At 44.3% G+C, this 26,826-nt stretch overlaps 1 protein-coding gene across 1 annotated transcript in view; it reads left to right on the top strand.

Moving 5' to 3' along the window:
* NAXE (NAD(P)HX epimerase) overlaps window positions 1–26,826 on the top strand; it is an 89,751-nt gene that overhangs the window by 48,683 nt on the left and 14,242 nt on the right. Inside the window, exons 4-5 of the mRNA XM_085636913.1 lie at window positions 8,393–8,506; window positions 22,674–22,821. Of these exons, the coding sequence (XP_085493039.1) occupies window positions 8,393–8,506; window positions 22,674–22,821 (262 nt within the window). The remainder of the gene's footprint in view (window positions 1–8,392; window positions 8,507–22,673; window positions 22,822–26,826) is intronic.

Here is a 26,826-nt window from a genome sequence, read left to right as displayed (position 1 = left end):
TTTGACTGGCTACAAAAAGAAGTTGGATGAACTTAATAAAGAGATTAATGAATACAAAGACACTTTAACACAGTCCAAAGCTTCAAAGTTTCAGAAAGATCTGAAACGTTTCTCTTTTATTAAGATCTACCCGTATGCCAACCCAGATTACACAGTGCCGATGTCTACTAATGACCAAACTGAGATTACTGATGATAATGACTCATTCTCTAGTGGGTCTAGCACTGACAGCAACAAGTCTAGGCAGCGAGGTAGAGGTAGAAATAGACCTTACTCTTACCAACCTGTATGGCAAAACCCCCCTCCAAATCAGGGTAACCTGGGTTACCATAGTCACTATCAACAAGCACCATTCCCAATGATGGGTTGGAATCCTGGCTTTGTACAGCTCCCTCCGTACCCTCAACCTTCGTTTCGTCCTCCTTTTTTGGACAGAGGCAGACGTGGACGAGGGAGAAGAAGAGGACGCAATCAGGTTCATTGGGAACAAGAGGAGAATGTGGGGAACAACACACGCAGCAAGGGTGCAGTCAACAACATACAAGTCTAGTCACCAACTTATCTTCCGTGGTCCTTACTCAAAGTGAGAGTGATGTTCTTGAAAAGGGACTAGGTTTTGTCCCCACTGCACGTTTCGACCGATTCAAGTTACATTGTGAACTATCTGAGTTTTTTAGAAAATTAAAACTCAAATTCTTTTTTGAAAGACCTCAATCAGAAGTCCAGGCAGATCATTCCAGTGATACTGGGTTACGCTTGAAATCAACTTTTGTTCCTCCCCCACATACTATACCAGCGGAGATAACTGCATTCGAACAGGCAGTTTTTAATGATGTGGAAACCTTCCAAGATCAAGGGACCTTTAAAAACATGAGTTCCACCGATTTCCAGGCTCTACAATCACTCCGATCCAATACACTTATCGTGATTAAACCCGCAGATAAGGGTGGCGGGATCGTGATTCAGAACAGCACCGATTATGATCTGGAATGCAAACGTTTACTTGGTAATACCAAGAACTATATTCCACTGACTACTGACCCTTCTCCTGTTTTGAGAGACACTATTTGTAATCTGGTGGAACGTGCTGAACACAATGGCTATATCAGCAAACATGAAGCGGACTTTTTGTCGAAGGGGAAAGGGATAGTGCCCTATTTCTATACCCTCCCAAAGACACATAAGAACATTTTACCTCCACCTGGCCGCCCGATTGTATCGGGTATTGGCTCTCTTCTAGAGCCTCTTTCAATTTACTGTGATTACTTTCTCAAACCAATAATCCAGAATACGGTCACCTATCTTAGGGATACAAAAAGTTTTTTGGCGTCCCTTCAAGATATATCATTTGACAATGATAATACCATCCTTGTATCATTGGACATTGAGAGTCTTTACACCAGCATCCCCCAAGACGATACCATCAAGGTCATTGGGGAAGCTCTAGACTCTATTAATTGGACTTTTCAAACATCAAAAAGTTTTGTGATTGATTGCGCAACGTTGGCCCTGAAACAGAATTTTTTTGAGTATCAAGGTACATTGTATCTCCAGTGTACGGGTACTTCTATGGGCAGCACTTTTGCGCCTAGTGTGGCGGGGCTTTATGTTTATGATTTTGAACGCAAATATATTTTGGACCCTTCCAATCCATTCTCTCCATATCTCTCCTTTTGGAAGAGATATATAGACGACATTTTTATCGTCTGGCAGGGCCCTGAGAATATCTTACACGAATTTTTTGCATGGATTAACACACGTGATCCCAACTTGCTATTCACCTACTCTTTTGATAGCCATGAAATGATTTTTCTGGACGTGACTGTGTCCAAGGTCAATGGTATGCTATTGACCCGGACATATCACAAACCAACAGCAAAAAATAACCTCCTTACATTTTCTAGCTTTCATCCACGTCCGTTACGGGAGAATCTACCGTACGGACAGTTCTTACGGATCAGGCGTAACTGTAGTAAGCTGTCTGACTTCCGTACGCAGTCTCGGGAACTCTCAGAAAAACTCCAACAGAGAGGCTATCCCGAAAAGATTGTAACAACTAGTTGTAAGAGGGCCAGAAATCAACCACGTGAGAATCTATTGTGTGATTATCCCAAACAATCACAGAATGCCCCACTTACCTGTGTGACAACTTATAATGTCGCCTCCAATGCCATTTCTAAGTCCATCAAGAAACATTGGCGCATTTTGGAGAGCAACAATATTAAGTGGGAAAAACCTCTATTTGCGTACAAAAAAGCTACCAGTCTAAAAGACTCCCTTGTCCACACGAGACCACGGAATTCCAATGTTGCCACTGATAGGTCTGTCCTTAGTGCTTGGGGCCTACCACCGGTCTTTGGACATTTCCCTTGCGGGTCATGTAGTGTCTGCTATCTCACTGCATCTACCAAAACCTTAACTTTGGAAGCAGGAAAAATTTGGACGCAAAGGAGCCATACCAATTGCAATACTGCTGATGTGGTATATCTGATTACCTGCCCTTGCGACTTAAGATACGTGGGAATGACGACACGAAAAGTGAAGTTACGAATTGGCGAACACCGAAGTAACATCCGATGCAAGAAGAGTACCACTAAACTCACTGAACATTTTTTACGTCATAACCATACTGTGGACGATCTGCACTGGACTGTGATTGAACAGGCAAATCCATCGATTTTGTTCGAGAAAGAACAACGTTGGATTTACCGTCTTTCTACACATGTATCTGGTCTTAATGATAATATCCCTTGGGGCTCTGTTTTAAGACCCAAATGAATAGCCCTGCCAGTTAAGTTTAGGCATATTCCACCATTGAGCTTAATGATGATTCTTGCATACATATGACCCTTGACTCTTTAGTCGCCGACTGGACCATCAAACAAATGGGCACTAATTAATTCCAGCCTAATTAGGGTCTAGTTTCCAATTTTAAAACTTTACATGATTCGTCTTGTTCACGATGTGCGAGATCGATTACTTATTAAAGATATATTCTGAGTCAATTTCCCTAGTCTGTGATTACGATGTATTTGTTCATCAGTCTGTCGACGCATAAAGTTTTAACTTTCTCAATTTTGAAACACTCAGCGCTCTAGTCTTTCCTTGAGTCTGTTGTCTGTTTCTCTCACTCTCACACAAACCGGATTTCCGGTTAATGGAGAGATCTCGCCTATTTCTACCGCGAGGAACTTACCAAACGCTGACTCCAGGCGAGGTGGTTTCATTTAGGTGTACGCGCCAGGCAGGTGACTTGGAAGATGTAAGTACCAAGGATGGGCTCTTTCCTTATTCTTCCGGCCCGCCGCGCTAACTTACGGGATGGACCGATTTGGGTTTCGGGCTATTTATATCTATATCTTTCCCGTTTATCCCTAACAGTTGTCCTGTAGTCCCGCCACCCACTGTCCGCCTAAGGAGCACAGCACTGCTTTTTTACATGTGAGTGCCGTATTTTTTCATTTGGTTACCTGTGCCTAGTTTTGCAATTTACTGGTTTTGTTTATCTTGTAATACTCATCGGCCATTGTATCGATTGGAGTATTTTCCCTAAATAGGGTATATATGCATTTAGCATGTTTTCAAGTATTCTCAACATTAGAATATAGTCAGTGGGCATGACATATCCGAATTAACTTCCTGTCCCACGTTTAACATTGACTTCAATCTGTTGTGTATATAAAGTACCACATAATTAAGAGGCATTGATTGATGTGTTGCACTTTATGTGATTACTCCCATACAGGCATCCTTTCGAGAGTACGGAAGGGACGCAACTGAAACCGTGAGTGTATCGGTTCCCAAAAACACCTGAGGTTAGGGTGGGCTTTAGTAAGCCTATACCGCCCTGGTGCATCTCTGGTTAGGTCCTGATGAAAGCTTGGTAAATTAGACACATTAAGCTGAAACATGTCGACCACGATGACCACTACTGGATGTTCCTGACTCATTAATAGTCAAGAGTATACATCCGCCACTGTTTTTAACGGTCTAAGCCCCATCCTAATTAAATTGATTGTTGGATGGATCTTGACATTTTAACCATTTATTTTCACTTTCACTTACACTGATTCTGACGAATTTTTTTAGTCTTTCTCTGTTGCTCCGCCTTAAACATAGCGTCGTAGCACACTGGTGGTACACAAGGTACCTCCAGCAGAACCCCATGATGAAGCATGTCATCAACTATGTTGATGAGTGAGGGTTCACTAATCACTTCAGATTGACTTACATTTATAGTTTGTATTATTCAGACTTATACGTTCTGTTTTCATTACACTCTTTTGTTGTTTTCATATGATTGATTTAGGGGGACTAAGAGTGTGTCTTGACCCTCTCTCTCTTGTTGTTCGAAATTACTCCATAAAGAACCCCTATGAATGGAGAAACTAAAGCTCATCTCCACAGGGGCGACCTCCTCCCAACCTACTACTCCATCTGAGAAATCCCAAGCCTGATTCTGTCATCTCCAAAGGTGCACAAGACGCTCCGAAAATCCTTCCACACCAATATCAGTGCCACCAGACAAAGACAGCAGGTGCTTAGACAATATAGGGAATAGATTCTCCCTCATGTCTGCCATCAGCGTTCGAGCCGCCAACTCACTGATGATCCTAGGGCGCTATGATGGCCAGATGTGGTCAGATGTTAGCAGCCTGCTTGATTTGATTCCTGAAGACAGGAACGTGGAGGCAAAATAGTTTTTACAGGAGGGAGAACACACCTCCTCCGAAATCATCGACTGTGCTCTCAAAATAGCCTCCACAGTCTTTCATCATTTGGCCAGAGCAGCGGTCTTAAGGCGCCAAGGATGGCTCAAGGCCACCTCATTTAGACCGGAGGTCTCATCAGATACTAGACATGGCCTATGACAGCGAGACTTTGTTTGGGAAACATATTGATGATGCCTTATTAGCCATTAAAACAGACACAGACACCGCCAGATCTCAACTTTTAGAGGCAGTTATCAGCGACCTCAACATTATCAACCTCAATCCCAATATAGGCCTACCTACCATCAGGCCTACTGCCAGCCACCTTCAGCAGCCTACACCAAGCAAGGCCCATGCAGAAAGCAACACCCCCAGGGTCGTGATACCGGCCACAAACAGTGACCTGGACCAGATGACGGCTACATCCGCTCCTTCCACCCATGTGAGCGGGAATTTCTCCAACTACCTCATAACATCGGACAAATGGGTGATGGACTTAGTAACTTATGGGCATACCCTAGAGTTTGTGCAGAGTTCATCAAACAGTCGTCCAAAAGGAGCAAACCCACCTTGTCTTCACTTACTGGGGAAAGAAGCTCTAAAAATGCTGGCCAAGGGTGCCATAGAAAGGGTTCCTTGGTTTCAAAAGGGCATGGGATTCTACTCCTGTTTTTTCCTTAGTCAAAAGAAATCAGGAGAGTGGAGACCCACCGTAGACCTCAGGAGACTGATCAAATTCCTGTGCAAACAATCTTTTCCTATGATTACTCTTTACAACATTCTACACCTATTAAACAGCGGAGACTACATGATCTCCCTAGATTAGAAAGATGCTTACTTCCACATTCCTATACATTCAGTGCATCGCAAATATCTCCGTTATACCGTAGCCGGTACCCATTACAAGTTCAGGGTCCTTCCTTTTGGACTCAAGTCCACCCCTCGGATTTTTACAAAATGTCTCGCCCTGGTAGCAGCCACTCTTCACAAGCAAGGTAATCAGGTATCCCTTTACTTAGATGACTGGATGCTAAAGGCTGCAACACTGCAACAAGCTTCCAGGACTTCCAAGGCCTGCCTTTCACTTTTCCACTGGCTAGGCCTGACAGTTAATTAACCAAACTCCTCGACCCTCCCAAGTCAGACAAGGATATTTCTGGGTGCCAACCTCGATACCATCAGAAACTAGCTTTATCTGTCACAAGACAGACTACAAAAATGATCGAACCTGGCCCTAAAGATCTCAAAAAGAAGGTCCGTTTCAGTGCAGATGCAATAAACCTGATCCCGCTGGCACGGCTGAAAATGAAGCCATTACAGATGGAGCTCCAGTTGCAATGGGTCCAATCGACAGGCTCCTTCGAAGATTTGATAAACATTACCTCAACGATGCAACAGACACTAGTGTGGTGGTCACAACAATCTCATCTCTCACAAGGCCTCACGTTCCGGACTTTGATCCCAGACTACATTGTCGCCACCGATACCTTCATGGAAGGCTGGGGTGGCCATTTGCAGGAACTGCAAATTCAAGGGAAATGGTCTGCACTCCAGAAGTTGATGCACATCAGTTGTCTAGAGCTCACAGCAATTTTTCTCACTGTCTAAGCCTTCCTTCAGTGTATAGCAGGAGCCTCTGTGCTGGTCCGTACAGACAGTACTACCAGCATTTTTTACATCAACAAACAAGGGGGAGCAAAGTCTCTGTCTTAAGTGGCTCAAATCCTTTGAGATTGGCTGACAGCCCACGATGTAACTTTTAAAGCCAAGCTTATGTCAGGAGTAAACAACACCTTAGCGGACACTCTCAGCAGAACCATGGACAGTTGCCACGAGTGGGAATTTGATCAGTAGGTGTTGGACAGGGTCTTCTCATGCTGGGGCAGACCAGCACTGGATCTTTTCGAGATAAACAAGAAGGCCAAATGCCAGTTTTACAACAGTCGATACCCACTCCCAGTGTTGTGAGGGAATGCCCTTTCAGTGAGATGGTTCGGGATTTATGCATACGCTTTTCCCCTCTTCACTCTCATACTAAGGATTCTCACAAAAATGAAGATGGAGAGCTGTCACCTCATTCTAATAGCTCCCAAACGGCTCAGACAGCATTGGTTTACAGACCTCTTGCTGCTCTCGGAGACCAGTCCCATTTGCCTATCCAGGATTCCCACCCTCATGATGAGGAACAGCGGCCAGATTCTGCACCCAGAACCAGCTTCTCTCCAATTACATGCATGGGTCCTAAATTCAAACAATTCAGGGATGTAAATTTCTCTCAAGACTGCAAAGACATTCTGGCCAAAACGAGAGCCAAATCAACAAGCAAAACATACAGATTCAAATGGATGTTATAACTATTTTTTCACTTACAAAATCAACCGTTTGTGCTGACATCCAACGGGCATCTCAGATTTAAGCAAGAGAAGTAAGACTTCAGTGTTGCAAGCGACATTTGTACTGGCAGAATTCTAAAGTTGTGTCCACATCAGTGGTTCCAGCAGTCCTAAGTCATATTATCAGTACCTCACTGAGTAAAGATACAGTTCTGCGCAACCTAAAGAAATAAGTTGTGAAACCTCCAGAGAAAAAGAATGTGGCACATAGATTGGCATTTCAGACCAATGTCAAAAAAATTATATCCAACTAAATTGTTTGGGAAAAGTGTAAACAGCCAGTCACAGACATTTACTGAATCCAGTAAATACCTGGACTACTAGTGGGTAGACTACCTATCACCCTTCTAGAAATGCTAAACGAATGGTTCATCAATTTAAAAACATTATAGAATGCGGCCAATCCTGTTCCAATGTGCCCAAAAAGGTGAGATAATGTGACTCCAGTAAGTTATTGATTAGATTGACTTGTAGTACTTAAGCACAATAGATTTACAATATGGAGCATGGAACATAAAGTTAGCCATCACCAGGATACTCAATATTGCACTCAAGATTTACCCTCTGTAATCTAGCTAGACCCCTTCAGTCTGCAGGAAAAAACATGCTGGTGATTCTCAAGTTCAACAAAGTCTAAGGTGGCCTATGCTCCAGGTCTGTCTTGATTGCACAAGTCACTCTTCCTCAGTACATTAGAATGATAGGGAGCCACCCAGCTTTTACCCGAAACCTAAATACTCAGTAGGTATCAGAAGATAGCCAAAGCACCCAAAGGCCATTGCCAACACCCTCTGCACATCTGAAATGTTGAACAGTCTGTTCTTCAAGTACCTTAGAGACCATCCCATCCCTGTAGTGAATGTTACACTCATAAGGTACTATAACATGTCATTATGTGAGCAGAGCTGTCATCGCTGATACGTGACAGGATTCCTAGATCAAAGCCAATAATTTATTTATAGAATTTCCTATATATTTTTCCCTTTAAAATATTTCAGTATGAAATTAAGACCCCACCCTAATTTTATTAACCTTTTTTTATTAACCTTGCATTTGTGATCTTTTTATAGAACACTCTGAAATAATGTTTTATTAAAGTGATAATGTAACACAATATGAAAAATAGAAGTGAGTTTATATACAAAGAAAAGAGAGGCGTTAAAATAGTAACAACGCAGAACAAAATGCTATGTTGACATAATCAGTTTAAATCCGAATGCACTCAAATTCTGTTCTATAAAAACTGAATTTATAACATTAAAAAAAAATCTTATTCCCTTTTTGCAGGGATATGAGCCAGCTATATTCTACCCCAAACGGCCGAATAAGCCACTGTTTGAAGGGTTGACCACACAGTGTCAAAAGATGGACATCCCCTTCCTATCAGAGTTTCCAGCAGAGGTATGTTGGTGCCAAGTTTGGATTTCCTCCATTTAACATGTAATAGCTTGCAGCCTCAGAAACATTTCCGAGTGCGGTCATGGTGTGGAATAGAAATATTAAAGTATACAGAATAAAGATAATGATTTCTATACCTGAAGGAACTTCGAATTCATATAGCAAAATATCAGAACAAACTCTAAACATTACAGGGCTTGTGAAGTGACCATGCAAGACACAGCTGTTTGTCATGAACAGTTAATTTTCCCTCTCTTAATTGTAAATTCAACAAGCATTTGCAATTCACTAGGTCTTGCATTTGCGAGAGTTTAAACTATTGGCATTGAAAAAGCCAATGTATTTAATGTATCTGTTTTATTAATTAACACAAAAATAAAAGGCATTCTCATTTACAATGCCAATAGCTCAAACTCTTGTAAATGCGAGACCTATTTCATTTCAAATAAGAGGCCACCATTGTCCCGGGCTGCTTGGAATGTGAAAGTGCGCATGGCACGCTGAAAGTTGTAGGAAAGCATGTCGTGCCTGCAGTAGGAGAAACTCATGAAAGAAAATAGTGCTTACAGACTAAATAAGACATACTGTGTAACAGAAGTAAAAGGGCCAGTCCTCATGGGAGGTTACAAATGAAGACAAAGCAGTACTAATTAGGGACGAACAAGTCTATTAACAAATCACAAGCCAGCATTTACGAAGGACATTGACAGAAGCCAATGAAAAAGAGTGGGCGGGGCTTCAAGTCTATACTCAAATACAGCATGCCTCGTAGAGCAGCGCATGCGCTGCCCAGGCTGTACCTAAAAACTACGCAGTTGTAAAAAGGGCTCGTATACAAAGGGTGTTTGAAGAATGTTAGTATTCTTTCACTTGTAGGTTTGGCTTTATTCCAGCAGATAATGGAGGCCATTTGAGCTGTGATGTAAAAAGTGGAATTATGTGGCTCTGTGATTGCTGAAGCTGCCAACATCATGCTCCAGGTATGGAGCTCTGGTTCTGCGGCATCCAGTGTGTCGGTGGTAAAATCTATTCTTCTCAGATAACATTCAGGTGAGGCACTGCATTGCCTGATCAACCTTAGGCGCACATCTTGTCTTCCACACATCTCGATACAACACATTTATATTTGAATTGAAAAGTAAACGGAGCCTATGAAAATGTTTGAGTGGAGCAGGGTAAATAAAACATTGGTGAAATTTTTTCATAAGGCCCCTTTTCACGTTCAGAAGGGACCTTCAAGCAAGGAGAGCAACAACAAGCCATGTTTTAAACATTAAAAAGGCGAATTATTGTGACTTGAATAAACTTCACATCTAGTTATATGCCTTGCAAGCCTGACTTAACAATGCTAGGAATACTGGAACGTTGATATGTCACGTACTACCATGTATTACATGTTGTGTCAAAATTTGTGCTGGGAAAAAACGTCCATGTCCTTGCAAAATTTGCCAAGCTAACTTTAGACCGATTATGCAATTTGCATCTGTTTCAAAATGAACGTTGTGACAGAAGCATTAAATAAAAATTGGTCTTACATCCTACTGACAAGTACATAAAATGCTACAATTTAACCATAATGTGCAAAGCACGACACAATGTATTGTTGGCACAGATGTATGTCTTCGAAGAGGATAATTCTGAACTGTTGGGTAATGGGGGGTGGTACATATACTTAAAATTGGAAATAAATCATCCCAAACACTACTGTAAGAGAGCATATGCAGAATCTTATGTACAGAAGTTTGAATTGTAGGCTTTCTCCTAAGCACACTTGACTTGCATGAAAATGTATTGCACACTGAAATGTTTACTTGCTTATTGCCCGTATTTGTTATTGTTGATTGGTTGTTGCATAGAGCACACTCTGCCATTAGTATGGCATAACCGCTCCGTTCCGTAGTATACAGTGCCTATTTCCAATTGTTTCCTCACACCCTGAAATAATTTTGGTTTCATGGAGATGTGTGATAAGTAGGGTGACTATGTCAGTTTTAATGAGTTGTGCATTTTTAGTTGGCAACAATGGATGGCTATAAAAAAAATCTTGTTGTGGGTCCGCCAAAGTCAAGCTATAAGTGGAGTAGTGAGCTGACAGTGGTGAGTGCTGTTGGGTGCCAGTTAATAGCATATGCAAATTGTATGTTCCACTTAAAGTTCTTTGTTCTATGGTGGTAATTGGTATATCTTTGTGGGCAAGGGTGTTGTTAGCACATTGACACCCAACTATGTGGCATGTCTATGCTATGTTATTGATACAGTGTTCTATCTAAAATGTTCTGTAGGAGATTGACATATTGCTGAGTGCTGTTGGGGCACAGAGGCACCGATTTGAGGCATAACTGATCTTTGTTGGTTGTAAGTTAAATGTGGGGCTAACCTGTGGATCGTTTATCGAAAAAAACAAAAGGTCTGGACAGTCCAACGAAAGACAGAGTAAAGTGCAATGAATGTCGCTCTTTCAATGTTAGAGCAGACATATAATCTCCAAACATAATTTCTTTTGGTTTTTTTTAGTTTTATATAGCACGAACTTGACCCGAAGGTATTCGAGCGCTTTACATAAGCAACAGTTGCTTTATAGATGGACACATTCATTTTGTTTTGTTAGGTATGGGGAGATTAAGTGGTTTGCCCAGAATCACAGGATGTTGAGCGTCCCTGCCGAAACTAGAACCCGGTTCCCCAGCTTTGAGGTCGACCACTCTAGCCATTAGGCCGCATCCTCTCCCCCAACATGCAAACAAAGGTGCCCGGTACCTCCTCTCTCCATCCCCATCCCAGGTAGGCCCAAAGGGTAGGCGGTTTAGAGACCAGCAGGAAAATCTTCTCATCTAAGGAGCAGCTCACCCAGTATAAACCCATCCCCACTCCATCAGGAAGAGTGGGCAATCTAGACCATCTACTTGGTATTTTCTACTTTAAAAATAAATCCTAATAAAAGGAACTTCAATAGGTAAAAGGATTGATTTAGTGATGATCCTTGGCAAAGAGACTATACATAGAGCTGTTAACCTGGTGACAAACTGCTACAGTACCCTGCTTGAGGAGGCTGAACCATAAGGGAATGTTACTTTGCAATTTAGCTCTGCACGCCACTACACCTGCCATATATCTACATACATACCCTCCCATTTATAAATTCGCAAAGCTTCATCGCCCCCTTTGACCAACAGAAAACTTTCCAACAAACAGGATTCTTGTCATACCCCAGATTGTTTCTGTAGGGATTTTGACTCCTCTGTATTCAGAGATCTCGAGTCCATTCAGAAGTCAAGATGACAATAGGTAGTTTAGTGTAGAGTGAATCGGTTGTTGCAAGGCTAGAAATAACTGTGAAAGTCAGAGGGAGGGTAAATGCTTAAGGTTTGTGATGTGGGTACACTGTGAGCCAGTGATCTGGCACAGGTATTGTGTGATGGCATCACACCAAAGCCCCCATTCCGGACTTTGCTTAGACCAGGCTGTCAGTAGATTAAGTAATGTGTATTTGTTGAATGGATATGGTGATCTGAAAGAAACACATAGGGATAGATTCCTTACCTTAGAATTACCCTCAGGCGTCAGACTGGATCCGGAAAGTTTTGGTCAGCAGTATCCCTGCGCGTAGGAAGGTGGCGTTGTGCGGCTCCGCGTCCGTCATTGGCGTCATGGTCGCCGAGATGACATTGCGGCAGCTACTTAGACGCTGCCCTTGCGCGCTGACGTCAGTTCTTTCTTTTTCTGTGCCTGCAAGCGCAGATCCGGAGAAAGCGGTACCCCCAGTCACTTTTTGACTGAGTTTTTCGAGGCCTTTTTGTCTCTTCTTTCGAGTCGATTGACTCCTGGTGCCGTAGGGATGCCCGGTTTCAAGTCCTGTGGGGACTGTCATCGAATGATGTCGGTGGCGGACCCGCACGGCCTGTGTCTCTACTATCAGGGGCACGACCACGACCCCAAGAAGTGCCCGACTGCTGGGCCATGGCACCAAAGACTTTGCAGGAGCGGTCCCGAAAGTTGCTTGAAGTCCGGCAGTTGGCTCCACGCCGCTCAAGGACCCTGTCCGTGGGAGGACGAGGGACCGGTCGCGGAGCCATCACCATCGTTCTTCGGTATCGAAGTCTTCGCACTCGGGTCAGGTAAGGCGAAGCATCACAAGAAGTCGAAGAAGCGCCATTGCTCACCGACTTTTGCTCGCCCGTCGCGGCTGAAGGTGCGGGTGGTGCATCTCCCGCGGCTCCAGCAGAGCATACGTGTCGCCGTCGGCCTACCCGCCCTTCCCGGGTTACATCGGCGACTCCGACCCAGCTGCAGGACTTTCTGGCAGCCATGGCCTGCCTCTTTGGGCCGTCGGGACCTGCCGGCGTGTCTTCGGGCCCCGCCGGCGCACCTTCGGGGCCCGCAGGCCCGACTGGGGGTCCTCGCCCTTTACTTTCGGCGGCTCAAGCATCGCTGGCGGCTTCGGCCCCGGCGCCTCAGGGCCCCCAAGGATCCAGGCCTGGATCCCGGTCGACGCCGGTTGACCCCATGACACCTCCACCGACATCCGCACCACTCCCGACGTCGCCCGTGCCCCTGGACGACATAATTCCCGGTTTCAGCCCTGAAGTGGACACAGCGCCGGAACGGCGTCGCTCGACGCCGATTCAGATGCCGATGTGTCCTTTCTACCCCTTTGTCCACCAGCCTCCGTATTTTCAGCCTGTTCCACAGCCTTTGGAGGAAGGGGAGGACTGGAAGGGGTCTGAGGACCCTCTCACAGCACAGTGTGAGTTTGACCCGGACTGGGTTGAGGATTTGGGGGAGGCCAGCGGTCTTGACACCTCTCCTGACCTTGGCATGCTAACTTCTTCTACCGTGGCTACGGAGGAGGGTGCGAGTTATGCAGTGGTGTTGCATTGGGTGGCCGAGGCTCTCCACCTCAGTGTCCGGAGGAGGCCCGTACAGTGTTCTCCAAAGCTATTGCTGAAGGAAGAGATGCGGCAAAGTTCACAATACGATGTGGCCTTGACACCGCCGACTCGCTTGACAGGGCGATTTCCACGACAGTGGCGCTCCGCCGCCACGCCTGGCTGAGGACTACTGGCTTCTCGGGGGATGTCCAGAACACCCTGATGGACATGCCCTTTGATGGCATTCGCCTTTTTGGCAACCAGGCAAATAGTCCTTGGGCCTTTTGGCCACTCGCCCTCCTCCGCCTTCTGCTTTTCGCTTCTTTCGTGGCCATGGAAGGGAGGCCCCAACACGTTCGCTTCAGAGCCACAGGCCGCAGCAGCAACAGTCTCAATGCGGCCGCGGATGTGGGAACCGCAGAGGTGGGTCAGGGGGCCAGCGGGTGGGTCAGTCCACCTCCACCCCGGCCACCACTGCCTCCAAACCTTCCTAGGCCAGTTTTTCAGGCTCATCAAACGCCAGTGGGCAGCAGGCTTCGCCATCACCTCCCCCCACTGGCGCACCATCACTACGGACAGGTGGGTTTTACAAATAGTCCGAAGGGGCTACTCCCTCCCCTTCGAGACTACCCCTCCAGCCATGCCACCCCAGTACCACCGCATGTTGGGGGATCACTTGGCACTTCTTCAGCAGGAAGTTGTGGCCCTCTTGGCCAAGGGGGCCATCTAGCGCGTTCCTGCACCAGAAGTAGGTTGTGGTTGGTATTCCCACTACTTTCTGGTGTCCAAGAAGGACAAGGGCCTGCGTCCTAGCTTAAACTTCCGGAATGTTAATCGCTTCCTCCGGAAGGAGAAGTTCAAGATGTTACCTCTGGCTTAGGTCTTGTCTGCCCTCGACCCTGGAGACTGGATGGTAGGGTTGGATCTGCAGGACGCATATTTCCATATTCCTGTCCTGCCGGCCCACCGGCGTAACCTGCGGTTTACGGTAGGCCACGAGCACTTTCAGTTTACCGTGCTCCCCTTTGTCCTTACCAGCGCCCCTCAGGTGTTCACGAAAGTGATGGCGGTGGTCGCAGCTCATCTGCGCAGATCAGGGGTTACAGTCTTCCCTTATCTCGATGACTGGCTGTTGAAAGCGGGATCGCCCCAGGCAGTCGTCTCCCACCTCAAGACTACAGCGACCTCCTGCATTCGCTGGGCTTCTCCATCAATGTGCCGAAGTCGCACCTGGTTCCCTCTCAGAGGCTCTTCATCGGAGCAGTTCTGGATACGATGCTTTTTCGGGTCTATCCTCCCGAACGATGAGTCAACGATATTCAGGCTCTGATTCAGATCTTCCGGCCTTCATCCTGGGTTTTGGACTGGCTGACCCTGAGGCTGCTGGGCCTCCTGGCCTCCTGCATCCTGCTGGTCGATCATGCCAGATGGCATATGCTCTGCAGTGGGACCTGAAGTTCCAGTGGGCGCAGTCTGTCCAGATCTCGGAGGGCACTGCAAGACAGTTGCAGTGGTGGCTCACAAACCAGCAATGGGTCAATGGCAGATCCCTCTCCCTTCCCCAACCAGAGCACACAGTGGTGACGGACGCGTCCCTCTTGGGATGGGGCGGTCACATGGGAGAGGTGGCGATCAGAGGCCTCTGGTCTCCGGCGGAGTCCCGGCTCCATAACAACCTACTGGAGCTTCGGGTGATCCGGCTTGCACTGAAGGCATTCCTTTCCTCTGTCAAGGGGAGAGTAGTGCAGGTGTTCACGGACAACACCACTGCCATGTGGTACTGCAACAAACAAGGTGGGTGGGGTTGTGGACCCTAAGTCATGAGGCTCTGCGTCTCTGGACATGACTGGAACATCAGGGCATTTCCCTGGTGGTTCAACACTTGGCAGGTTCACTGAATGCCAGGGCGGACGAACTCAGCCGCAGGTGCATGATGGATCACGAATGGCGTTTTCACTCGGACGTAGCACAATGTCACTTTCAGCAGTGGGGAGAGCCTTGGTTAGATCTAGTCGCCACCGAAGAGAACGCGCAATGTCAGCAGTTCTGCGCGTTGGAAGTTCCAAAGCGGCACTCGCTCTGCGACGCTTTTCGTCGCGAGTGGAGTTGCGGTCTGTTGTACGCCTTTCCGCCTATACCACTTCTGCCCAGAGTGCTGAAGAAGATCAGGCGCGACCGGGCCCAAGTCATTCTTGTGGCTCCAGAATGGGCTCGAAGAGTATGGTATCCCGACTTACTCAGTATGACCATCGTTCCCCAATCCGACTGCCTCTTCTGGAGGATCTTCTGTCGCAGCAGCGGGGAACGGTCCTCTACCTGAACCTGTCCAGTCTCCACTTCCTTGCATGGAGATTGAGCGGCGGCAGTTGATTCCTTTCGACTTGCCTCCTGAAGTTTGTGATGCCATTCTGGCAGCCGGGCGTCCCTCCACTAAAGTGGTATACGCCTGCAGGTGTAACAAATTTGTGGCATGGTGCACAGCAAAGGCGGTGGATCCCCTTTCTGCCCCTCTTTCTGAACTCCTTTTGTTCCCTCTTTCTTTGGCCCGGCAGGGCTCTGCTCTGGGCACTATCAAAGGTTATCTTTTTGCCATTTCGGCCTTTCTAAGGCTTCCTGATCAGTCCTCTCTTTTCAAGTCCCCGGTTGTAAGTAGATTTCTCAAAGGCATTACAGACCTTTTCCCTCCCATTCCGTTTGTGATGCCACAGTGAGACTTGAATCTGGTTCTTACTTATCTTATGTGTGCTCCTTTCGAGCCCCTTCACAACTGTCATCTTCGTCTCTTGACCTTGAAGACTGCCTTCCTGGTTGCCATCACCTCCGCTAGGCGAGTGAGTGAGCGAGCTCCAGGCTCTTTCTTGTAAACCTCCTTTTCTGTCTGTCCATCCGGACAAGGTTGTACTCAGGTCCTGTCCATCTTTTCTGCCAAATGTTGTCACTGCTTTTCACATCGGGCAGACCATCACTTTGCCTGCCTTCTTTCCGCCTCCGCATCCTTCTAGGGGGGAAGAGAGGCTCCACCGTCTGGGCCCAAAACATGCGCTCTCCTTTCACCTCAATCGCACACAACAGTTCCGGGTGGATGACCAGCTCTTTGTTGGCTACGTTGGCGCCAAGAAAGGTCGGGCCGTACACAAGCCAACTATCTCTCGGTGGGTCGTCTTGTGTATTAAAGCCTGTTACTTTTTAGCTAAAAAGGAGCCTCCGTTGGGGCTGCATGCCCATTCTACCAGGGCGACGGCTGCCACTACAGCATTGGGACGTGGTGTCGCCTTACAAGACATCTGTCAGGCAGCTACGTGGGCCTCGCTGCACACTTTCACTAAGCATTACTGCCAGCCAAGTCCAGAGAGACGGCTTCTTTGGCCGTTCTGTTCTCCGAGACTTTCTGGTGTGGTCTTGGTTCGCAGACCCACCACCGGGTTGGTATTGCTGGAGTATCTATTCTAAGGTAAGGAATCTATCACTATGTGTTTCTTTCAGATGAACAACTTACTTACCTTCGGTAACGATATATCTGTCAGAAACATTAGTAGTGATAGATTCCTTACCACCCCTCCCATCCTCCCCGTTCTGCGAACTGATTTCTAGGGTTAAGGTCATCCCTTTCAGGGCCCTAGTTTCAAGGCACCATTGGTCAGTATCTTGCATGGCTCTGCGGTACTGGTGCGGAAAGTCGTGTACAGAACTGACATCAGCGCGCAAGGGCGGCGTCGAAGTAGCTGCCGCGATGTCATCTCGGCGACCATGACGCCAACGACTGACGCGGAGCCGCACGACGCCACCTTCCGATGCGCAGGGATACTGCTGACAAACTTTCCGGATCCAGTCTGAAGCCTGGGGGTAATTCTAAGGTAAGGTATCTATCCCTACTAATGTTTCTTACAGATATATCGTTACCAAAGGTAAGTAACTTGTTCTTTTGCGCTTGTTGAGAGGTGATGAATAATAAGGCTCAGGAAAGACTTGAGAGGTCATTTAGATGTTAATGGGCAGTCTGGCAAGTCAAAAGAGGTCCTGGCCTCTGTTTGCTGGTGTAGGAGCACCTGCCACATTTTCAGGTCCTTGCCTGGGTAGCGGGGACTTTACTGCCTACAATGCATCCACCAATATAACTGATGCATTGTAGTCAGAGCAGCTAGCAGAGTGAGAGCCATGTGTTTTGGTCCTGCATGCTAACTTCTTTTTGGTTTTATAAAACAAACTCTCAAAGTGGATTAAATGCAGTGCTCTGACATGCAGGGAGTTTTCTCTGAGTGCATCACAGCCACTGATTGATTCAATGACCATCACCCCACCTGAAAATAGGTTGAGACGCCTGAGGCTGTGGCGTAGTGTCCCTGTGGTTAATGAGCCCTCAGGTCAATTGGGTCCGCCAAAGGAGCTGGCTGAGGCTTTGCCGGCAGAGCCTACGGTTCCCACGTCTTTAAGTTCCTTTATCCTGGAAAGGCATATTAATCTACCCAATTTATAAAAAAAGCTATGAAGAAGGAACCAAAGAATTACCGTCTTATTGACCTACTGGATGTGAAAGGGAAGCTTTTTGCTACCTTTCTATTATCCTACCTGCATGACTGGGCTTTCAATAACAAACTTATCCCTGATAATCAAATTGGGTTCAGACCCGGATTCTCAATTGATGACAACGTCACTGCTTTTAAATTACTAGTGAACAAGATTTTGAAAAGACACTTGTCATTATGTGTGTGTTATATTGACTATTCACAGGCCTTTAACAAAGTTAATAGGGACAAACTTTGGGATAAATTAGCCAACTAGGGCTTTGATCAAACTTTGTTATATTTCTTAATAGCATTGCTTGATAACATCGGGATGTAAAAAAATCTTGCACGGGGAGTTTTGCGGACTGCGGATGGCCTAAAACATGGGTGTGTCTTAGCACCTTTGTTATTTTCTCAATGTATGGTGGACCTATCCTAGTTTTTGCCCCCACACTAGCCAACCTTGCATACACAGACAATATTGTTCTTTTTTCATTAACCTCTGAGCGCTCCAAATCCACCGGTCGAAGCTGTGCGAGTTTAATAAGCTAAACAATCTGCAGGTTAATTGTGATAAAACTAAAATAATGTCCTTTGGATGCAAAAAAGTTTATCTGGCCTTGCACTTGAATGTAATCCCATAGAGGAAGTGGTACAGTAAAAATTATCTGGACACCAGCCTTACCCCCCACCCAGTTACTCGTAGTTATTCCCGATTCCGTCACCACTTAACACCCACCTAGCAGCTCTGACATACGGAAGCAGCGAGTGTGCATTCCACGGGAGCGAACTCCCCCCTACTGGCGCGCAATCACGAATCACAGGGCGCACACCACAGAACACTTACCTGTGACCTACCTCGCAACGTGGATGTATGTCGTTACAACGCACACTTTTACAACGCATGCACTTACAACGCATTTTTTACAACGCAACATCCACTACAACGCATTCCATTACATCGCATGACACTACAACGCATTTTTAAAAACTACCTTTACAACGCATTCCATTACATCGCATACTACCTTTACAACGCATACCATTACCACGCATAATATTAAATTGCATTTAAGGTAAGTATTGGATAGTATAGGGGTAAAAATTACTATTCTTACTCCAGGGGCTGCAACAGTAGGGTAAGTGTTGGATAGTATAGGGGTAAAAATTACTATTCTTACTCCAGGGGGTGCAACAGTAGGGTAAGTGTTGGATAGTATAGGGGTAAAAATTACTATTCTAACTCCAGGGGGTGCAACAGTAGGGTAAGTGTTGGATAGTATAGGGGTAAAAATTACTATTCTAACTCCAGGGGGTGCAACAGTAGGGTAAGTGTTGGATAGTATAGGGGTAAAAATTACTATTCTAACTCCAGGGGGTGCAACAGTAGGGTAAGTGTTGGATAGTATAGGGGTAAAAATTACTATTCTAACTCCAGGGGGTGCAACAGTAGGGTAAGTGTTGGATAGTATAGGGGTAAAAATTACTATTCTAACTCCAGGGGGTGCAACAGTAGGGTAAGTGTTGGATAGTATAGGGGTAAAAATTACTATTCTAACTCCAGGGGGTGCAACAGTAGGGTAAGTGTTGGATAGTGTAGGGGTTTTAATGTAATATTATGCGTTGTAATGGTATGCGTTGTAAAGGTAGTATGCGATGTAATGGAATGCGTTGTAAAGGTAGTTTTTAAAAATGCGTTGTAGTGTCATGCGATGTAATGGAATGCGTTGTAGTGGATGTTGCGTTGTAAAAAATGCGTTGTAAGTGTAGTGCGTTGTAAAAGTTGCGTTGTAAAGGTTGTTCCCCTCGCAACGTACATTTACCGCGTAGCTGACACAGCCATCCACTTCCCTACAATAGGTAGCAGCCACATTTGCCACCTCCACACCATTTAGTTTGGGTCTCTCCTGCCAGAACGGTAAACATGGTAGCTGAATGCTACAACATGCCGTGGGGGAGGGGAGGGGTGCTCCCTGTTGGCCCGATCACATCATCGCCGTCAACGTCACCCACACAATTCGTTCACAGCATTAGCTGTTCACTTTCGCACTCTCAAAAGCTGGCACCCCAGTAGCCGAAGGGTATCCCACATATGTACCGATGCCAAGTTATTCTGATGACAAAGTATTATACTCACTTTTGATATCAGGTACTGTGTATGTCAGAGCTGCAGGGTTGTGAAATGTTGTATACTGTATTCAAATATTGTTTCACGAAAATACAATAAACAGATTTAAACAAAAATAATTATCTGGGCATAATAATCAACAAGAACTTTACAATACAGACCACCTAGCCAATAAACCAGCAAAAGCCCAGCTGATTATGGGATCGCTGAAGAAATATTTTCAAGTTTACGGTGGTCAGGCAATTTCTCCATCAGTTATAGCACTTAATAGTAAGCTTATTCCGGTTCTTCTGCATGGTTCCATGGTTTTTAATGATAAAACTATTGCTGAGTTGGATAAACTTTACATAAACAAAATTAAGCTTTTCTTGGTCTTCGCACTTCATCCCCTTACTGTAAGATTTGGTTGGAGCTTGCTTTAGCCTCATTAGTCTTAAGACAGACTGGTGCAGTTGCGAAACATTATATACACAATGAGCTGCAATTACTAAGCGACTCTAATTTAACTCTGAGCATTGAAGGTGTCAATCAAGCCTTAAGTCAAAATAATTTACCTCCCGTATTGATCCTTATACAACTGCCGCGGCTGTCTTGGAAAGGTCTCATAAAGTAAAGCCATGAAAGGCACCTCACGACAGATAGATTTAGCCCGTAAGAGGCTTTCGATCACTAATATTACACCTTCGATACCTACCTGAATATAGCTCAAGGTTATCTCTCTTTTACCTTAAACCCAGCCTGTATGATAAAGTATTGGGGGTTTTTCTGCCTTTATATACCAGTTGCCCAATTTGAAGGATCGTGGAACCAGAAGTGGCATCCATTAAGATTGTCGACTCTATGGCTATAAGGATGAATCTTTTATAACACATTGTGTGTTTGTGTCCATTTGTATTATCCACGAGTAAAAAATACTTGAAGTCTGCCTTTATAAAAGCAAATTGTAAAACAATTCACGAAGCAATTAGATATTGTTTTCCTGCTAATAATATGCAGCTCATTGGGACACTTGTGAAGTTTTTAGACCTTGCGTATCCCTAGTTTGGATATATATATATATATATATATATATATATATATATATATATATATATATATATATATATATTTTTTTTAATTCATGCCTGCAATTTCCTATTCTAGTATTGATTCTGATTTATTGTTTTATTAATGTAACTGATATTTTATTATATCTTTGCGATAGATTTATTATTATTATATTACGTCTTTAAATGTAGCTGGGGAACAATTTGGTGGGCAGGGCATCTCAAAATTCCTTATAAACTAAATTTGAAATAAACATGAGACACATGTTTATGCGTATATGGAGAGGAAATGAGTGACAAAATGCCTGATCATTTCTTAAAGAGTTAGCTAAGAACTCATTATAGTCTTCCATGAGCTCCCCATCTTCAAATCAGTCTGAAAATAAATGATTGGGAAGTAATTGAACTATGATATGATATAATCTTCGCAGTACTTTTTAAATTAGATAAGCGATTTTAATTTGTGTTATTGTGGTATTTTTTTTTTGCTTAAATAGATGTAAATTTACTTTGACAAAATGACCCCTTGGTCTTTGTGGCTGGGGATTTAATCGAGAGCCCAGTCAAGGAAATGGAAGGATTGAGGAGAGTCAATGATTGTGGTGCTAAGTGGGGAAGGGAAGGGCAAGATGCGGGCCACGCCAGATGAACTGTAGTGATACCTGAAGACATGACTGAGGAAGTAGGCGTTCATTTTCACAGGATTGCCCGGCGGAGCAGATGGAATGTTTAGAAGCCTTTAAAGTAGCTTGACAGAACAGTCTGATTTGAATGGCACACGGTCGAGATGGTGAGCCTTGGGCTATCATTGTGATTGTGAAGTGTAAGTTAGAAGCCGGCTTAAGTTTCTGAACACCTTTTGCTCACATGCTTTTCTGTTCATGCTGTCCATATATTACATTGTTTTTTCTTATTTTGAGGTGATGATTTCACTTTTATCTGGTGCAGTGCTTATGCTTAAATGATCTGCCTGCATTGTTGGTAGTACCGAAATGTAATGGTTGGACTATGTTGACCATTGCCTTGCCTGGGTTTCAATAGGTTTTTGTTAGTTTTGGTCATGGGTTTTCGTTCCGTTTCCTTGTTGTGCATTTTCAGATATCAGCGAGTGGAGAACAATCCTTTTTAGTGTCTGCCCACAGACAGCTTAAGCAGTTTGCTATGAGCGCTAATGTCATCCTTAAAGGGGCTCTGCATAAGGAGTTCGGTAGAATATCTCAATGAATGGTTTGAGATTTATTGGTGAATTTGGATTGAAGGCATTCTGGTTCCACATTATGGATTTACTTGTGTGCAATACGAAGGGATCTAAAAATTACTCTTATTGTTTGAAAGCCAGTGCAGGCCTTGCGGTGCTAGATGGATGTTCCCAATAGGGTCAAGGAGAAATCTGGTTGCTATGTGTTGGATTTGTTGGGGGCCTTTTGATAAACTGTTCATCATTGTAACCAAAATCAATAACCATAAAATTGTATTTAGTGCTATCCAAACTCATTTCCAAATAGTTTGAGATGCCAGATAGTATTTCTGTGATTGAGTTGTAAGTGATGGAGATTTTCAACAATTCATTTTTCCTTTCAAGCAGTTCATTGTTCCTAAGGTTTGTTGACCTCTCTCTGTGTGCAGGCAGAACTGATCGATGGGGCATACAGCCTAGTAGTGGATGCCATATTTGGATTCAGCTTCAAAGGTGCAGTAAGAGAGCCTTTCGCCAGTATCCTGAAAACACTGAAGCACGTCACCATCCCAATTGCAAGCATTGATATTCCATCTGGTAGGTTGTGTGTGTTGCAGAACACCATTTCCATAAAGCAGACTTCCATGGTATTTGTGTGTAGACCCATTATGTGCTACTCTTCACTGTTTCTTACCAGTACTAGATTACAAAATGTTAACACCGTCCCTAAGATTCCTTCTAAACAACAAGCATTGGCATAGCCAATAGGTCTCTCTTTTGGGATCTTATAAGTATTCAGTTTTGCAGCACAATATCCTTGGTGCAACAACATCAGATGTTGCATGGCTAAACCTTGTACCTTGCTGGATAACTAAACACTTATAAGGTCCTAAAGGCGAGACCTATTGGCTATGCCAAAGCTTCTTTAGCGATGTTGTGCAGCATGCATAAAGAGGAACCCCACCATTAAAAAAAAAAAAGATGCTATTATGCAGGTGCAGCAGCTATGTCATTTTGTAGGTAAAAGCACAACACATGAACGCACCTATAGCGTGCGTGTGAGGTTTCTTATTTTTTTAATTTACTGATCCAAGTTGTACTGGTAAATAAAGAAAAATAAAGTAGTGCCAAAGCTTTTTCTTTTTTTTTTTTTTTTTTTTTTTTAAGGCGGGTGGAGGGAAATAAAAGCAGGGCTCAGAAGCAACACGGAGAGTACTGGTACGGGAAAATCACAGAGGATGGGGTCAGAAGCAACACGGATGGTGGATGGACAAGAATGGCAAGAGAGAGCAACGTGGAGCACGTGAGAACAAAGGCACATGGGAGAAAGAGAGCAACGTGGAACGGGTAGAAGCACAAAGGAAAAAAAGCATTTACAATGCAATAGGTCTCGCACTGACATTATTTTGAACTATTGTTATTGTAAATGTCATTTTTTTTTCTTTTGTAAAACATAAATAAAAGGCATTGTAATTTAAAATGCCAATAGCTAAACGTTTTGTAAATGCGGAACCTATTGTATGGCATTTACAGGAGTGTGAGCTCATTTTCCAGGTGGAGGGGTGGGTTAAAATTGAGCATTTGTCCGATCTGTATCTAGTGTTTGCAGTGGGCGGCTCTTCTGTTGCTCCTCAGTAGATGCTATGGGACGTGCTTAAATTATGTCATCAGTCATTCACAAGTCAAAGGAACCAGCCTGTGTGAAAACAGTTTCCTCAGGTTGATGGATGCTACAGAGACAGGGTGAAGCAGTGGAGCGCTGAGCCAGCAATATCCACTCTGAGAGGAAACATGCACGTATGTGGGCTGTATTCCAAGCAAGGACAGAGGCCTTCTGTTGCTGCAGTGATGTACCTTCGAAGCAGGCCATCTTATCGCCAGCTCCCACTTTCACTTTCACTTCCTAGTGGAGAGAATATACACCGGAGACCTGGTGAGTATTATGTTTCAGAAAAAACGCCAGGGAGGCCAGGATCCAAGGTGCTGCTCGAAACTATATTAATGCAATAATCCACCAACGCACTTGACATTCAAGATGTAACGGCGCTATTTAATGCCACAGGACTTCAGCCACACTACCACACGGGACCAGAAGTCCAAGGCGCTGCTGTGCTGTTACGGTGAGAAGTAAGTGAGGTAGGGACTGATGAAAGAACAAGAGAACCAATAAAATAAGAATAGGAAAGAAAAATATGAACATGCACTAGAGCACTAGTTCGCTCAGGAGATAAGAGAAACAAAGGAAACGGCAATACTAATAGTTTACCTCAACTGCAGGCGCACGCTGGTCGCGTGGAGCAGAGAAAAGAACCGTTCTGAGCATCCTCTGCAGGCACAAGAAAAAGGAAAAAAATGGAATATGCATTCATGCAAAGAGCCGTGAATGGGGGGCAGTAGCCAATGAACCAAAAATAGAAAAAATCAGGAAAAAAGAAGAAAGTATCAGGTGGGAAAAATAACGAATACCGGGGCTCACCTTAGATGCAAATCTGGTGGGAGCATAAGATACTCCTGTGGTCACAAGCCGTGATACAAGCAGAATAAGATGAATGAAAGCTCAAAACAATAAGGGCTGCAACTCCAGATGGCGATTTCCTAGCGACGAATACTCAGGGGGGAATCTCCACATACCAAAGTGGGGGCTGCGTTTAAAAAGAGTGGAATCCCCAGCTAAGGCATCAACAAAGAACCTAGTGACAGAATGGAAAAAGCCATAAGCCGCATTAAGGGACGTGCTCAAATAGTGGTATGTGTGTCAGGCATCTAATAGAGTAGCTAACAATGCCAAAACAAAAACGGCAGTCAGCTGCATGATGTATAATATACCTGATAACAGTTAGGGTTTTCGGAGTCAAAAGTAGACTTTGCACTGCGTAGGCGAGACCTAAAAAGGGAAGATTAATGGGAAAAAGAATCTCACCTTTTATAGCATCATTGAGCCAATGGTGGTGATTTGCTCATAGATTCACGCTAAACAAGATTTTTAATCCTTTGCATGGAAGAAATGCATCAATGTTTATCTTCTGCAGTGGAAGTTACTGTATGATGTCTGCAGAAAATGTCAATCAATCTTTCTTTGAGGAAGGCAGGCAGACTTTACCAGTAGCTGCTGAAAGTCAGATGTTATCAAAGAACAAGAATGGGTCTTGGCTCCAATCAGTAAGGCTGAGCCTCAAATACAACAGAATAACAAATTGCCAATACTGATGTTATATCAAATATTCATTTTATTGGTGCACAGAAATGAAATCTATGACACCCTTATAAATGTTTGAATTATTTCAACTTTATTTCAACTTTCTTTTGTTTTTTGAAATTCATAGAAAATATTTTGAAAATACTTCAACACTTCATAAAGCAGTGATGATAATAAGAAGCATTCATAATCCATCCAGTCAAACCACACGTAATGCAAACTAACCACACTCTCTTAAACATTCTTTAACACTACTAGCATACCCGATTCACAACATTTACACCCACACTACATAACAGCCATACACAAAAACTCAGCCTGGCGAAGAATAACTGTACAATCAATTGAAAAAGCCAGGGGTAACACCCAAACAACAAAAGAATTTAGGCAAAAGTCTTTCAAGTGCACTAATACACCACATAAACAATTCTTTAAATCTACAACCAATTCACAGTGCACGAAAGCAATCACTATTTTAAACAAGTTTGTTTGATATAACAAACGCACTGTCGACGCGTTTCGAACCCTCTCCTTTAATCGCTATGTATAACAAAACTCATCCACCTTATATCACACAAAATGCACCACCAGTATCCGTCTATTTACCTTTTATATCGTATGATTGATTTCAATATTCAATGGAACTATGTCTATGGATAAAATATCTGTGAAGTAATCGAAAGAAAGACAGAAGAATGAAGAAAATAGTCAAAAAATAATAAAATAATTAAATGTCCTTGTTTCTAAACTGTCCAGAAAGGGTCAAACACTTACAATGTTTGAAGGTACTCAGCAATTAGATTGCACGTGATAGGTAAGAAAATAGGCTTCATGAAGGAACTGTAAGGAAAAACATGCATTACTGGTTTGCTGTATTTTATAATTTAACAAAAACGCTGTGTGGCTGACTCAAAAAAATACCTTTGGCGTATCTTAGAAACCCGTCAATATATCACGGCCCTCCATCATGGGAAAACACTCTGTGTTAAGTATTTCATGAGCTGTGAATCTACAAGACAGAACGTGTATAAGCGTTTTTGTTGAAGCGGTCGAATTAAGATGTACAAAACGGGCCGCGTCTTTCGAGCGTGCCCCTGTAGAAGGACAAAAATCCTTCATCAACAATAATATCAAAGGCTGGGATCCCCGCTTACCTAATCAACAGCAGTCTTCGCTTTCCGATTCTACTTCCGCGTTGAGCTCGCGTCGCACGCTTCACACCAATTTCGTACGCTTTTGGCAGGACTCGATGGTTAGATGATATATCCCACCGCCTCATGGGAAGTTTGGAAGTCGTCATGGGAATTGTAGTGTCAGCGTTACAGCGACCGTTTAGGCACCCAGTACGCCCCAACTAGATAGTAAATCGATCTATTAGAACCTACACCTGAGCCTTATATTAACAC

This window comes from Triturus cristatus, chromosome 12 (genome assembly GCF_964204655.1).
Source record: "Triturus cristatus chromosome 12, aTriCri1.1, whole genome shotgun sequence".
NCBI lineage: Eukaryota > Metazoa > Chordata > Amphibia > Caudata > Salamandridae > Triturus > Triturus cristatus.
The sequence above is the reverse complement of the archived record's forward strand: the minus strand, read 5'-3'. Positions and strand labels throughout refer to the sequence as shown.